The sequence below is a fragment of the Balaenoptera borealis genome (assembly GCF_965194805.1).
Source record: "Balaenoptera borealis genome assembly, chromosome: 11".
In the NCBI taxonomy this organism is placed as follows: Eukaryota; Metazoa; Chordata; class Mammalia; order Artiodactyla; family Balaenopteridae; genus Balaenoptera; species Balaenoptera borealis.
Genome location: NC_138868.1, coordinates 25,659,603 through 25,676,804, shown reverse-complemented (window position 1 = coordinate 25,676,804; position 17,202 = coordinate 25,659,603). Strand labels below are relative to the sequence as shown.

The following is a 17,202-nucleotide window of genomic DNA, read 5'->3' as shown; positions in this document are numbered from 1 at the left end:
CCCATTCTGCTGTTGGTTTTCTCTCTCACACATTTGAAGACTCAGTGAGAGGACCTACTGTATTGGACAGAATTCTGAAGGGCAAGGAGGACCTAGCTGGTAATGTGGGAAGTATTGGGAAACTTGGGATGTGATGGCAGCAAAAGTCCTTCCACCAAGGCTTTTATGGCATTGCATATGCAGCATCCCACTACCCCGTGATCGAGTCTCTAACCACTCTCCCCTGTTCACTGCCCTCCAGCTACAATGGCCTCCGTGCAGTTCTTCAGACATACCAAGCACATTAGTGCTTCAGCACCTCTGTACTTGCTGTTCTTCTGCTTGGAACACCCTTCAACCACACATCCACCCAGCTCCCTCTACTTCTTTCAAGTCTGAACTCAAATGTCACCAAGGCCTTCCCTGACACATCTGTCTATCAGAACAACCCAACAACATACTTCTTAGCTCCCTTACTCTGAGTTTTCTCCAGAGCACGTATTACTACTTGACATAGTGAGGCGTGTGTATTTGCTACACTTTGTCTCTTCCAACTAGAATGTAAATTCCAAGCCAGAGATTTTTTTTTTAATCTCCTCAACTTTCTTCTTTTTTTATTTTTTTATTTTTATTGAGGCATAATTGACATACAACATTATATTAGTTTCAGATGTACAACATAATGATTCAATATTTGTATACATTCCAAAATGATCCCCACAATAAATCTAGTTAACATCCATCACCTTACATAGTTACAGGGCTTTTTTCTTGTGATGAGAACTTCTAAGATCTACTCTCTTAGCAACTTCCAAATATGCAGTACAGTGTTATTAACCATAGTCGCCATGCTGTACATCACATCCCTGAAGGCAGAGATTTTGATTATATCGTTCACTGCATTTTCCCCAGCACCTAGTAGGTACTCAATAAATATCTGTTGAGCAAGCAAATTAATTAACATGGGGGAAAGGAAATGTCCTTTAGAATTTGTCAAAGGAACTGTCACTTGGGATTTATTATAACACTAACAACAACAATCAGAGAAAATATACATAAATATATTTCATTACTTTTATCTTTTGATTTTTTTTAATCTGGGAAATAAAGACTTTAAAATTCAGTAGAAGGTACAAAAGGGGGAGAGGATTAAAGCTTAGGAAATTCTGAAACATTAAATCCAGGTAGTATGATTATTAATTATCTTAAGAAAAAAAACAGAAAAACTGTTAAATCAATGTAGCTAAAGAGGGAGATTGCTGATGATCTCAGACAAAAGTGTACATATACAAACAGTAGATGGAAAGAGGAACACACAGACAAGAATGGAAATAAATAAGCAGCAGGAGCCTCTAACGTGTCCAAAAACAAACTACCTAGACCAAGAAAAGGCTTAAGACCAACCAAAAAATGTTTTATAGCAACATTCAAAGTATAAAGCAAAAGGAAGTATTAAGTATGATAATATATGGTTAGTGGACAAATAAGGGGAACAACTCAATGTCCATATCAAGAAAACTAATTTTTAAACAGGAAAGGTACAATACAAATAAACACAGTACAAATACAATCCCCACTGCCTCTTTCATGTTGATTAGAAATAAATCCAGAATTCTCATTTCATTTTATTGAGTTCTCATCCACGAGAAAGAGGAAACATTTTCCACAAGGCAGATCAAGATTTTATATGCTTCTTTGTGGTTGGGAGGAAACTAAAACTCTAAGTAAGAACATAGTTAAGAGAGGGTTGAACATGTAATGAGTTTATTATTGTAATTTGAAATTATAAATTTAAAAATTTAAAACTTTAAAAAAGGAGTAATATTATAAAACTTCTCAGTTTTAATTTTTAATATGATAAATGTCATATAACCCATATAAGCAAGAGTTCTTTGGAGTCCTCAATAACTTCTGAGAGCTGAAGGGGATCATGAGACGGAAAAGTCTGAGAACTACTGTCCTTAAGTAAAGACTATTCTATCCCCACCCTAACAAACATTAAAAACAAGCCTCAACAGGATCGACTGACCCAATAGTAACTTAACTACACAAACTACCTGTGCAAACAAATGTCAACACTCTTTACACTTTAGGTCAGGAATATATAGCAACTTTAGGGCAAGGAATATTGCCATAGATAGAGATTTTATAACAATAAAAGAAGCACTTCATTAAAAACACGTAACAATCCTAAACATATTTGCATATAATTAAAATACATGAAGCAAATTAAAAAGAATAAAAATTCAGAATTAAAAAAATAGACAAAACTGTAATTATAGTTGGAGATTACAACAATCATCTCTCAGAGAACACACACACATACAAAAGATCAGTAAATATATAGAAGACTTGAAAAATAGTCAACCAATTTGACTTGCCATTTATAGAATTAATATTCCCCCAAGTATCAGAATATACATTCTTTTCAAATACACAAGGATCATTTACCAAGATAGACCATAATGCTGGGCCATAAAACATTTAAAAAGATTGAAATTATACACAGCGAGTTCTCTAACCATAACAAAACTAGAAATCAATAACCAAAAGGTAACTGGAAAAGCTCCAAATGTTTGGAAATTCATACATTTCTAGAAAAGACATAGATCAAAATTAAATTACAAGGGAAATCTGAGAATATTTTGAATTAAATGTTAATGAAAATAATGCATCAAAATTTGTGAAATGTAGCTAAAACAGTGCTTAGAGAGAAGGTCTAAAATCAATAATTTAAACTTCCACCTTAAGAAGTAAAAAAAAAAGCAAATTAAACCCACAGTAAGTGGGAGAGAAATAAAGATAACTCCAGAAATCAATGAAACAGAAAATGAACAAATAGAGAGAAACAGTGAAACCAAAAATTGTTCCTTTAAATAATCAATAAAAGTGACAACCCCCTAGCTAAGTTGATGAACAAAAGAGAAGATGTACATTACCAATATTAAGAACAAAACACTACATATAACTATAGCTCTTACAGCCATTAAAAGGATATCAAGGAAATACTGCAAATAACTTTTATGGAAATAAATTCAACATTTAGAACAAATGGACAAATTCCTTGAAAGACACAAAATTACCGAAAGTGAAACATGAAACAAAATATGAATATTAAAGAAATAAAATTCATATCTCAAAACGTTCCCACAAGAGAAATCCAGCCCAAGATGACTTCACTGATAAATTGTATCAAACATTTAAGGATGATACCAATCTCATACAGAAATGGGGCTAGTCAAAAATGGAAGACTGTTACAGGAAGTAGCAAATTCACAGTATTGGAAATATACCACTGGGAGGGAAGCTAAATTTCACTTCCAAACCCAGGCTGTAGATTCTTTTCACCAGAAATACCACAAGTATAATGGCCTAAAGTCTCATCATCATCTTTCTCTTTCCAAACTGGAGTTGGGAATGTATCCGCTCTAAGTTAGATCAATATCATGTCTATCTTCCCAGACTTATGTTAGACCCACCCATCGGGGTCATCCCAGGAGCTAGAGGGCTTTTTTTGAACATTTGACACCTATGACTTGATTATATTCTGGGTATGCAATTCATAATTTATTCCTATTGTATAACTCAAGTGTCATTAATTTTCTTTAATCATTTTATAGCCTGTAAGATTGGGGTTACCGCTATACCTGTCACCCTAGAAATGAGATTTCAAAAATACAACTAGTTGACTTAGGAAATGATCCCAAAGAGAGACTACTAAAAGTGCAAGTCTACCCATTAAATCTTCTTTGTAATGATTTTATAGGATATTTGTATTATTTTTAAAAATTGGGAGTTCTAGCAAAACCACTGTAAGAAATTGCTTCCCCAGTCTTAATGAAATGAAATAAAGGCGATTCTAACTGGTCTAGTGTGGTGACTCTCATTAGGCAACAAAACTGTTTTTGGAAACTGGAAAAGACACTGAAACTTTGAAACTAATAACTACTTTATATGATACTGTAATGGTGGATACATGTCATTATACATACATTCAAACCCACAGAATATGCAACACCAAGAGTGAACCCTAATGTAAACTGTGGACTTTGGGTGATAATGATGTGTCAATGTAGGTTCACCAGCTGTAACAAAGGTACCACTCTGGCGGGAGATATTGATGATGGGGGAGTCTATGCATGAGTTGAAGCAGAGGGTATATGGGAAATCTCTGTACCTTCTGCTCAATTTTGCTGTGAATCTGAAACTGCTCTAAAAAATAAAGTCTATTTAAAACAAACAAACAAATAAAAACAACAACAAAAACATAATAGTAGAGTTACTCTGATTGAAGAATCTGGAGCCTAGTTTACTTACTGTCCACCCCCCCCAACATATTACCACATCTCCCCCTCCCCCCAAAGATATTTCCCTCAAAATCTCTCGGGTTCTCTGAAATACCATTTACAAACTATCTGCCTGGGTAATCAACAAAGACCCTCTGTGGAGTTCATTCTACAAAGTCATGTAAAATCAGCACCAGAGGAAAATTTAACCTACCAATCGAGCTATAGACACCCTGAATGTCGGACATGCCATATGGAATCGGGGAATGGCAACATTAAAGATCTTGTCTTTAAAGTAAAGGAAATGGAAGGTATAATATCCTTCCATATAGCCTGATGTTGTAGAGAATGTGGTACAACTTGTGTATTCATATACCCGGCCTGGGCTGATGATTGGAAATTCACCTGCAGAGAAAACAGTGACAATAAATTAAAGTATAATATTTAGTTCTTCATTATAGCAAACACGATATGTCCTCTTTAAACTATATTAAAGAAAATGCATAATTAGAAAAAAATCTAAAAGGAAATATAACAAAATGTTAATATTTTGGGATAGGATTATGAGTATTTTGACATTTTTTTGTACTCTCCTAATTCCCTATAGTGTGTTGGGGGGTGGGGGGGTGATATCCAGTAGAATGAAAATTAAAAAAGGAGAGGGGGGCTTCCCTGGTGGCGCAGTGGTTAAGAATTCGCCTGCCAATGCAGGGGACACGGGTTCGAGCCCTGGTCCGGGAAGATCCCACATGCCGTGGAGCAATGAAGCCCGTGCGCCACAACTACTGAGCCTGTGCTCTAGAGCCCGCGAGCCACAACAACTGAGCCTGCACTCTAGAGCCCACAAGCCACAACTACGGAGCCAGTGTGCTGTAACTACTGAAGCCCGTGTGCCTAGAGCCCATGCTCTGCAACAAGAGAAGCCACTGCAATGAGAAGCCCGCGCACCGCAACGAAGAACAGCCCCCACTCGCCGCAACTAGAGAAAGCCCGTGTGCAGCAACGAAGACCCAACACAGCCAAAAATAAATAAAATAAAATTAATTTATAAAAAAATAATTTTAAAAAAAAGGAGAGGCATTGAAGACACAATCTTTAAGACAATGGTAATAAAAAGTGTCACATATTCTAGTTCAAACAGAGATAAGGATAATCTAAATGTTTAAATGTAGCAAGAGACTAAAACATAAAACTCTGAAGATGCATCTTAAGCATTTAGCCCAGACAAAATGGCAGTCACAAGGGAAAGGTTTTATACCAATAGACGAAACGACAGAAAAAGAATTACAGCTTTAATAAAATTCTTTAATATCCAGGAAAAATTCCTTAAAAAGACACGTAGAATATGAATCTATTTGTGGCAATTAATTAAAACAACTTCAATTTAAACTGAATTCTACATATGCTTAGGACCAATAACAAAAGCACATAGCTTAAATAATATTATTTTCCTGAAGTACACATACAAAACGTGAAGAATCTGAGGTCTCAGAAACTTATGATAATCATAATTTTTTTAAAAGCCAAATGTCAATGGTAATCAGAGGCTAGAGATGATTGAAATCAAAAAACAATAAAATCTGTGCTATTAAGTTTAACATTTCTCCTGAAATTTCAGAAAGATGACCAATATGAAATTTATTTTCTCTTTCTGCCATACACCCTGTAACCCTACAGAATATGATAATGAATAATTATCCAGCTAACAAAATAAAGCAGTTAAGAAGGAAAAGCAAGAAACCCGTGTGATCTACAGAATGGAAATTCAATCCCTGAATAATTGAGTTTGCTATAATTTTAGAAAAGTTCATGTTTCAGGTACTAAACTGATAAAATAATGACCTTTACACATTATATTTATGAAGCAAAATATTGCATTAGGAGAAGAATTCAGAATCTATGATATCTTTCACACTGAAACACAGCGATTAAAAAGATGCAGTCTTATCCACTAACTACATCATGCATTTGCCAAGCTATGTATCACATATATATTCTCCAAAATGTTTTAGAAGCAACTGATGTATAAACCCAAATCTTGGGACACATACCAACTACTCCAGGTCCTTGAACTTCTTCCACATCACCTTTAGCATTTGTTATTCTCCAGTAGCGACTGTCTAACTGACAAGCCTTCTCAGGAAGTGCATCTTTTGACATTTCAATCCTGGAAAAGAGAATGGAGTGGTAGAGATATGTTGGTTTTTTTCTGTTTAAGAGCTACCGTATATTGAGCTAAGCCAGTGAAAGGGATTTCCAAAGGAAATTAAGAAACCCAACCCAAAGTCTGTGTAAATCATCTATTCCTGTAAGTTTGCAAAGATACTGGCCTAATTAGCTGGACTTCCCCACAGAAATGCTTTCATTCAATTTACACACTTGACTTTCATTTAGGATTAACAATAGAAAGGGCAACATAAAAATTTTCAAACACAGTGGTGACAACAATCTTTTGCTGTTCAAATAAAGACCAATGTGGGAAACACTTTCTAGAATATGGTGCCACGAAAAACTTCTGTTCTAAAAAATGGAGTCTTTTTTTTCACTACAAGGCTATACAGCCCTTTTTCTCCATTAGCTTCTAGAAAGCTCAGAGCAAAATGTCACTATTTCGTGCATCCACTATTCAGTTACTGGGGTTATACCTTGACTCTGTTTTCCAATACTATTATTTCCCTCCTTTTTCTGAGACTCTGCTGACTCTTATTTTCATTTAGAATACCATATAAGCACGTGTAGGTATTACTATTTTAAGCATATCTCAATCCTAGGCAGGATTAAATTAAACAATTAAAACAACATTCATCTGAATATGTGTAACTGGACATATCAAAGGCTTCATACAATACCAAAATCCTAGAATGCTTTCTGGTTAAGTATACATTACTATTATTTCTAGTATGTATATATGCATGTATATGTATTTTTAAAAAATATATATCATAAAGTATTTAAAAATACATCTGAAAACAAAGCATTCTTAATCCCTTAGGGCAATGAGTTATCTTTACCTCACAGTACAGAGTACTTCTAATTAAAGTGTATTTAATATTTGTTTTTTATTTAACCAAATCCAGGGCTTGCTCAGCACTATGTCTAATATACAGGCTGTACTCAATAAATATTTATTACACTTTTAATTAAATATAGACAGGCAAGATAAAACTGAAATGCATGGTTTTATCGTGGGCAATTTCATAGCTTTCAGAACGCATTATAACTCTAATACTGACCTTTCATGATGATTACAGCTTAGTGGTCCACCTCTCAAAGTACCTGGCACAATACTTATATTTGAAGAAATAACTTAAAGGTTGATACAAACTCAAGGTGCTTTACAAACACTATATTGTAGAAAATTTGTTTGTTATCCACCTACCTCCACACTTTAGCAAGAAGCTGCCTTTCAGAATGTGTTTTTATATCACGTCAAATGGGGTGATAACAACACATCCATAAGATACATCCCAAAAGGCGACCCCATTTAAAATTCTCACCTGATTCGGTATGTGAAGAAATAGTGGGGTGGATGTACAGAGCTAAGTTCTGGCAGAAACGATGTGGAAACTGAAACTGTAATATCCCCAGTCGTTGCTACACACTCTGCATCATGAACATATCTAGGTAATTTTAAGAAATTAAATATTTTTTAATCAACAAACATCAATTCTGTAAGATAAAAGATTTAAAGACACAATTCAAAATAGTTTATATTTTACTTTATGATAAAAACAAATTTAAATCCTATTTGGCACCTTAAAGGTATAGTTATTAAGCTTAAAAGAACAAACAATCTAGAAAACCTTGAAGACTCTGAATCAATAATGATAGCAGTCAAGGTTCAATGACCAGTGGTTCAAATAATGGATCAGTAACTAACCTGGAAACTAAAAAGAGCTTATCTCAGTCTTCAGAGCTAAGGAAACTTTTGGAACATCTGAAAACCCAGCTATGCCCTATACACAGTGACTCTGACAATAAAAATGTGTTAGTATTGTTATTCTAGAGGCCTCTAATGTGTAATTAATGTATCATTTCTGCCAACTGGGCTACTGTGAACCAACCTCTAATTCCATCTATAATACCTGAATGTTCCATTTAGAGATAATGACTAATATTTTCCAGGAGCTAATAGTTACTGACTTGCTATTCGCAGTAAATCTGTTATTGGCAACAGCCTCCCCCTCCACCGCCAAAAAAAAAAAAAAAAAACTATGTAACTACTATAAAGCCACAGCTTCTAAAACAAAATCAGTTTTTTCTCTTGATTCTTCCAGATGAAAAAAATACTGGCTGTTCAACTGTTTGGATGTTTTGGCTTTAAAGTGAGAATAAAATAGTGAGATTTAAGATGAGAGGTTCTGTTATTAACCCTCGTGGGAAACTTCAACTCATGATCTGTAACTGATGTTTTTTTCTGATTTATAATCATTCCACTCCAAAAAGCCCCAAGTGAAATACCTGAAAATTTGGTCTCTGATGATAGGGAAGCCACCTGATACAACATTGTTGACATAAGAAGTAAACCAGTCAGTAAAAGTAGCACCTGTAAAAAAAGGAAGGGGAAAAAAAAGAGAAAAGGACAAATAGTTTTTTTTAATTTATACAGGAAACAAGGGAAAAAATGACAATTTCTCTATGCTTAATAGTGATATCTAGTGATATCAAAACTAGAAACATTTATATATACCATTCTACTAATCCTTTATAAGGTAAATTTCTATCCTCAGTTCTATCAATCTTATTCCAAACTACCTTGCTAGGGAATCCTCCGACTACCTTCAAACTACTTTTTACACTTAAAACGAAATAGTTGACTTTTAAACTTTAATTTGTTCTGGTACAAGAATGAAAAGCCTTCTGTCTATAATTTCTGGAACATATAGAACAAAGGAGATATAGCTACGTCTAGGAAGAAACTACAGAAAAAGTATCAGCACCTATCCTCAGATGATCAGGGTACATCCCTGGTCCAGGCACATCCTGACTCATGCACAGAATTCTGGCAGAAGCCAGGCTCAGTCTGGACATCTAATAGGGGTATAGCACTGTGGAGTTCTGGGCATCAGGCCAATCCCAAAGTAGCCCAGTTGCATTACTACAGATCCAAATGTACAGCGGTCCTCCATACTCTCAGTGACCAGCTCAAAGCAGAGAAGAATGACTGGGATAGTCCAGTCCAGACCATATATCCGTGACCTAGTGATTGGATCAATAACAAGTATTTACATGAATTATGTTGCCTCTTGTAGGTAATACAACATAACTTTCTCAGACCCCCATCATTTACTGTTAATACAGCTCAGTGCCTAGCACATACTAGTCCCTTAATCAATGTTGTTCAATGAATTTCTTCATAATCTTGTTTCTATTAACCCAGTTCCTGTACTCTGCCACACTGAAAGTCAGATGCTAAATTTATAGTATGTATTTACTTATAATTCTATTTAGGGAATGATTGAAGATACAATTTAAGCTTGAGTCTGAGAATATACAGCTTTAAAATTTTAAAGGTATCAACTGACAGAAGGTAAACTACAATAGTTTACTCTTTTTTCAATGTCTATTAATGGCCCGCTCTGACCCTTTATTTATTAAATGCTACTTTATTCAAATGATCACTGATCATCTTCTATCCACTTTGAGCTAGATATTAAGGGGCCACATGAATGTTATTAAAATTCATAGAAGGTACAATTTTCTGTTTTGAGAACTAGCAGTTTCCCTGCAGAGTTTAAAAAATCATTTTGTAAGTTTCATGAACTAAAATGTTATATAAGAAAAAAGAAATTTCTTATGATTTACATTAAAAAAGAAATTGGCATGGTGTATTTTAATGTGCCTTAATTTATTACAACACATACCAAAGTGTGTTCTTTAAAATAAGGATAAAATTTTCCATGCAGCCTTCACCACTAAACTTATCTGCACATAGATTCCAGTTTTCTTAAATATGTATTAATAATGCACTGAATATCAGGAGATTCCATCTTATGTTTTACCAAAAATTCCAAGAAAGTCAAACTTAGCTGAATTAAGATGTAATTTATATGTTCTACAGTAGTTTACCTTTTAAAGTAAGCCCATATCTTGCAGTTCCTTTGAGAGTATTGGGGTTTTATCAAGGTAGTGTAAAGGCAGATCAGATGCTTTCTCATCTTTCCTCCCAGCACTAACTTCCCACCTCATTTCTTCCAGTGCATCTCAAATCTTTTGCTTTACTCTCTCATTCTAGGAGAAACCCCAACTCCCAGAAGAGTATTCTCAGACCTTAGTACTCTGCTGTAGTGGTGGGGTCTTCCACACCATGTCAGACCAGCACCAAACTAAGACTAAGAAACTCACAGCGCCTAGCTGGCAGCTTACCTTAGAGCTCAGGCAGCCTTTAGTTTATAAACCAAGCAGCTCCACTGGACTAGAGCCAGGACGATCATGTTCTCAGAGTACGTGCCACCCAGAGAAGCCAAAGAGGGCAGCGAGCAAGGCCGTAACCCCCAGAGGGTGCTTAACTTAGACACCATAGACCACAGGAATCAGGGTGAGCTGAACGCTAGGAACCAAGCTTAAAAGTGTTTTATAACTGACTGCGTAGGGGTGAGAACTTCTTGATACTGTGAAGTATTTCACAAACCTAGAATATGCCGTAGTTTGAATACACAGAGACTTATACTCTGTTCAAGGTTCCAATTAGGAGATACAATTAAATACAGATGCCTTGGCCTGCAAGATCCTTTTACTATATAATGATGTTTAATATGTTCCAGAAATGCCTTAAAAAGCAGAATGGATAGTCAGGAAGCTTCTCTTTTTCTTCTACGTGAGCAAAATCTAAGCAAAACAAGAATGGATGAACAGCAAAGGGGTGAGCTGCTCTTGAATACAAACTGAATTGTTCTCAAAATCCTATGAGAAATACTCTTTTAAGGCCAAGAAAAACCAGGTGTGCCAAGCAGTTTATAAGGCCCAGTTTATACTGGTCTCTGAAGACTGCTGGTCTGAGGTCTCTGGTGTGACTTATCAGTATTTTACTATAGCACTGGCACCAGAAGAGAAAAAGTATAGTTATTTTATGTATCTATATCTCTAATTATGTATTAATATGATCGATGGAAAATGCATGTGTGTGTAAGGGAACTATATACACATTCCTAGCAGTTCTATACATTTCACTGTCCTACAGCAAAATCCTAAGAGCACAAGGTTGTATATGGCATGGCCTTCTTCCAAATGGAAACCCAAGTCAAATAAAGTACAAGGGCTATTCTAATGAGAACCTAGTTATAGTACTTTATGAACGAGCAAGCTTTAAGAAATACAAATATAAAATTGCCAGTTGATCAAGTAACAGAAACATTTTTACCAACTTAATTTTTTCTGACCAGAAAGAAGAGACTTTTCTCTTACCTATGATAAACATGTCAATAGCAGCTGGATTCCGAGCCATTTGGTCCTAGGTGAGAAAAAGAATATTGTAATCAAGGAAAATACATTTTACTTAATTCCCCATTGTTCACTATCTGTATCCTTCCCTGGGGACAAGACAAAACAGATACAAATAACTTAAGTGCTCTAACCAATACTCAGACATTCCTCACTTCTCAGTTTCTGCTCTTATGATTTCTATATTTAGGCTCTTCCTATTAGTTACAATGAACTAATAAATTATCCTTCAAGAAAACAATTAGGACATTAAAACCGTGATAAGACACATGGCCTATGAACCCAGAAGACAGGGTTTTGAATTCAGTCAAGGGACCTGAACAGTTCTAGATTAGTCTCTTCTCTCAGTAAATGGAGAGACCAAGTCATCATCCTACAACCTTACAGAGCTATCAAGTCAAAAATGAGATAAAAGATGTGAAAATGCTTAGAAAAAAATTAAAAGCTATGCAAGCTCTTTAAATAATTTAAATGTTATATGGAGTCACATGTCTCAGATAACTATGAAATATTTTTTTTAATAAATTTATTTATTTATTTATTTTTGGTTGCATTGGGTCTTTGTTGCTGCACACGGGCTTTCTCTAGTTGTGGCGAGCAGGGGCTACTCTTTGTTGCGGTGCACAGGCTTCTCATTGTGGTGTCTTCTCTTGTTGTGGAGCACAGGCTCTAGGAGCGCAGGCTTCAGTAGTTGTGGCACGTGGGCTCAGCAGTTGTGGCTCATGGGCTCTAGAGCGCAGGCTCAGTAGTTGTGGCGCATGGGCTTAGCTGCTCTGCGGCATGTGGGATCTTCCCGGACCAGGGCTCGAACCCGTGTCTCCTGCATTGGCAGGCGGATTCTTAACCACTGTGCCACCAGGGAAGTCCCTGAAAAATATTTTCTATTTAAGTTCACATCTAGGCAAAAATGAAAGCAGAAGGTCTGCAACTGAGGAATGACTGAGAATTGAAGAAATAAGAATGAAACCAAATGCTATATTTTCTGTGCTTACATTAAAATCATAACAAAAGCCTCTTAAAAAAGATCTACATTTTTCAACAACTCAAATATCTACTGAAGAAAGAGTTTAGAAAGTTTCTATTGCACTCAGAACTTGAATCCAAAGCGAATGATGATGGATGATGTCCAAAAGCTAAAGTTAGAAATTTATATTACAATTAATCACTTCAACAAAAATCTCATTCATTTTTTTGTTTTTATAACAGCTTTATTGGAGTATAATTGCTTTACAATGGTGTGTTTCTGCTGTATAACAAAGGGAATCAGCTATACGTATACATATATCCCCATATCCCCTCCCTCTTGCGTCTCTCATTAGTTTTTTTTTTTTTTCTCATTAGTTTTTCTTAAACTTAAAATGTCCTAATACAAATCACAGCTTCCCTCCGTACGCACAATAGCTTGCATTGTTTGTCCATTGGTGAAATTTTCTTTTAGCATTCCATGCCATTATATCAGAATATTAGCCCTCTAGTTAGATCCGTCTATAATCAAATTGCATAATGCTCTATACCCATTCTACAACCCTGAAAATTCCTAATGCACATTTTATTCACCCATCAGAACACATCTTAAAACCACATTTAAACGCGCTTCCTACTTACTGGACATTGGTAGAAGACTTCATTTTTGTTTCGGCCCTCCGCAGCTTCCACTGCTATGTACTGACTCAAACCAGTATGTATGCAAAAAGTTAAAGGCAGACAGTATTTCAGTCCCTGTCTCTGCTGGAAGCCTCCAGCAGCCGTGTCGACGTCTAGCAAATCCTCAGAACGATAGTGATTAGACAGCGCCATGCTTCCCAACAACCTGAGAATATAGACTCAAAAATTTAGTCAACTGCAATCTTTTTGATGAATAATAATTTCACACTGACAACTTTATAAGAATGATTAACATGTCAATTCTAAACCAGGAATACCCCAAGCACTACAATTTCTGCATATATTAAATTCAAACTCTTGAGTGGAAAGATTCTGATTTAAATTAAAAGCTTAAATGTCTAAACTGTCTAAATGCCAACCTTTTAAAAAGAAAAATAGTTTTATTGCTTTCAAAAATCTATCTTACCATAATTTGCCAGTGTTTTGCTACATATGCATGTATGATTAATTTAATGTTTAATGTTCTCTCTGATACCTTTATCTTGATACAACCTTTAGCTTACACTATCCTACCAGGCAGTATAAATGGAAATCAACTTAATCCTTGTCCAAATTTTCATAAACTTGGGATGTATGGGGTCTAAACTCATACGTATGAGAACAACACAGGTGTCGGTCCTTGATGAGAGTCTCATCCTAAGTCTCACTGTTTGGGCTGTGGGTAGATAAAAATCCCTGTGTTGAAATCATGATCTGTTTGTCATGTCAATTCTGAGCAACTCTTAGTATAGTTCTCTCCTGTTGGTTCTTGAAATATGACAATTTTTCCATTTTGTCAAGTTTCAGTTTGACAGGAAAACAGAATAGAAAAAAACCCCAGTGATTTAGGCTTATCTAGTCCTAACTGCCCAATATTTGACTTCTGAATACCACCTTGTAACCTCAGTATGATCACCTCCTAGATTCCCTGTACTCACTCAACTCTGATCTGAAATGGTAACAGAGCCTCATATGGTTCTTCACACACAAAGAGATACCAAGTTCTAATAAGAACAATGCAAAGTTCTACCTAAATTCCTATCAGTATGTCACAAGTGCAATGTCTCTGAAATACCTTAATTTCATGAGGGAACAAAGAGAGTAGAACCATTCGAAGCATATAGCTTTAAAAACTGTGAGTAAATTTGAGAGCTACTGCATGGTCTGCTTTTACCAAAAGGTTCCACAGTGAATACTTCCTATCGTTTAGAAGTAAGTTTAAAATAGGCCATTCAATTATAGACTATGCTTGAATAGGACAAAACTAATATTTTCTTTAGTTAAGTGTATGTAGCTCTGAACAAATTACTTTTAACATGTATGATTCATAGAACTTATATCAAGCTCTCTAAAATACTTTACTTGGCCTGTAACAGGATAAACACTTCAAGGATTCGGAACAGGTTTAGTTAAATTTTAGTTAAATTATACCCACACACACATCTCCTCTCCTGTCCTGTAGGCCCACCCCAACCATCTTAACTGTAAAGATGTGTTCATAGAAACCATGTTTTTGAGACATTATCTATTTTGGTAAAATCAAAGTCAAGCTATAGATTTTGTCTTATGGATTGTTATAAGGAACAAGAGGAAATTCTTATACTTTTTAATCTGTTAAGAGTAACTACAAATACAATTTGTTTACATTCTAGAAAATAACTTGTATCATTAAAAATAACTCAAACAGTGAACATCTCACCCAGGAACCACTAACTTCTGCCCATTGTGGATACGATATGAACATCGATAATCATCAGGAAGCTTGCAGCCAATCTGAGCTTCTACAGCATCTAGGTCTTCCTCTCGAGCACCCTCTGCAGATGCACAAAAAGCAAATTATCAAGAAACCATAAGCCTTAAATCTAAGAAGAAATGCAATCTATCTGCTAGCCAATGATACAATCTTAGAGCAAATGAATTCTGTCCAAAATGTACTTGCTGAAATATAGGGAAATGAATTGAAAATTCAGAGAAACATTATATCACTTTAGATTAGCTCTGATGTTTGAAGCACTGAGGAAGCAAATTTCTCAGTTTCCTCTCCATGGGGAAAACACTGGCGCTAAGCAAAATATGGAATGGCAGGCACCAGTGAAACTAATCCACAATAGTTTTTTCACAGTACAATACAAAACTTCAGAGCATATCTTATTTTTCTTAATCTAATATACTCAAATTTCTCTATTTAAAGAACTCTCCAGAAGTTCTCTAAATGGATGTTGTTCAAGAGTCTTAACCTAGTCTCTTAATGGGAAATATGGGACATAGGTGTAGGTTCATGCTGTGAGGAGGCCATTACCTTGAATTTGATTTTCATGTTTATAAGCTTGCCATATATTCTAGCTTTAAAAAGCAGTAATTACAAATACTAAGAGAAGAGATTCACTCCCAGCAATGGCCCACCAGGTTGTTGGACCAAATGTTTTACTGAGAACTAGAAAAAACTGAACAACAGAAAATTGGTTTCAAGGCTTTTGGAGAACCTCAAAGACAGTGAGAACTGGCAGGCTTGGGGTGGGGGGAGGTTGGTCCAGAAGAACAGGGAAACTGAGAGTTTAGCCAGGGCTTTGGAGCCACCTTGTCTTTGAGGCAATTGCCACTTCTGAAAGCAAACATGAGGCTGAGAGGCCAAGAAGCTGAGCAAAGCTTTCAGCAGTACCACAGGGTTGAGAGAATTTTCCAAAATTGATGAAAACATCAAACCATAGATTTAAGAAGCACTATAAACCCCATGGAGAATAATTACAAAGAAAATCATTATCTAGACACATTACTGGAAAACTGCTGAAAATCAAAGACAAAGAGAAATCTTAAAAGCAGCCAGAGAAGGGGAAAAGCCACAGTCATCTTCAGAAGAACAACAATAAGACAGCTTCTTAACAGAACAATAGAAGCTGGAAGAATGGTATCTTCAAGTGCTGACTAGAATTCTATATCCAGTGAATATATACTTCAAAAGTGAAGATGAAATAAATATATTTTTTGACAAAAAAAAAAATCTGAAAATATTCAGCAATAGCATTCCCTTGTTAAAAACAAAACAAAACAAAACAAAACAAAACAAAAAGGAATTCTTCAGGCAGAAGAAAAATTATCCCAGATGGAAGCATGAAGATTCAGGAAGAAATAAAGTGCAACCAGAAAAGGTAAATATGCAGGTAAATCTAAAATAGTATTGAACATGTAAAATAATAATAATGTTTTCAAGGATATAAAATATGTTGAAAACTAAAATCACAAAACTATAATACAAAAGACAGGAGGGAGGTAATTGAAATTAAAGTATTCTAAGGTTCTTTCATTGTTCAGGAAATGGTAAAAATACTAATTTACAATAGACTTTAAGTCAGAGATACATGTTTTAATCTCTAGGCTAATCACTAAAAAATTTAGATAAATAAGAAAGGGAAGGGGAGTATGGAATAAAAGATAATTAAGAAGAATGCAAAAAAGGAATACCTGCTCAGGTGGCACCAATATAAAATAGAAACATGGTATATTTACACTCAAATGTATTAGTAATTACATTAAATATAAACAGACTAAATAATCTAATTAAAAGACAGACTAACAGACCAAATGAAAAACAAAACACAATCATATACAAGAGGCACATCGTAAAGATGTAGATACAGAAAAGAAAGCTAAAATAGCTCTACTAAAATCATACAAAATAGACTTTAAGGCAAATAGCATTATTCGAGGTAATGGAGGACTTTTTGTAATGGCAAAAAGGTTAAATTCACTACACAGGTATTATAAGTTTAATTTTGTGCATCTAATAACACAGCTTCAAAATATATTTTTTTAAAGGACAGAATTAAAATGGAAAAAATATATATCTGTAATCATA

At 35.1% G+C, this 17,202-nt stretch overlaps 2 protein-coding genes across 4 annotated transcripts in view; both read right to left on the bottom strand.

The window, feature by feature from the left end:
* CD59 (CD59 molecule (CD59 blood group)) overlaps window positions 1–17,202 on the bottom strand; it is a 131,236-nt gene that overhangs the window by 26,121 nt on the left and 87,913 nt on the right. The gene's annotated exons all lie outside the window — the stretch shown is intronic.
* The window catches only part of FBXO3 (F-box protein 3), a 32,182-nt gene that overhangs the window by 1,790 nt on the left and 13,190 nt on the right, over window positions 1–17,202 (bottom strand). The window contains exons 4-11 of one of the 3 annotated variants that reach the window (XM_082343802.1): window positions 15,049–15,163; window positions 13,311–13,515; window positions 11,670–11,715; window positions 8,727–8,811; window positions 7,763–7,885; window positions 6,317–6,432; window positions 4,480–4,670; window positions 731–916 (exon numbers count right to left, since the gene is read on the bottom strand). In XM_082343802.1, coding sequence (XP_082199928.1) covers window positions 773–916; window positions 4,480–4,670; window positions 6,317–6,432; window positions 7,763–7,885; window positions 8,727–8,811; window positions 11,670–11,715; window positions 13,311–13,515; window positions 15,049–15,163 — 1,025 coding nt within the window. In that variant the 3' untranslated portion in view covers window positions 731–772. Of the gene's footprint in view, window positions 1–725; window positions 917–4,479; window positions 4,671–6,316; window positions 6,433–7,762; window positions 7,886–8,726; window positions 8,812–11,669; window positions 11,716–13,310; window positions 13,516–15,048; window positions 15,164–17,202 lie in introns of all 3 variants that reach the window. The other 2 variants (XM_082343803.1, XM_082343801.1) reach the window with 2 other exon arrangements.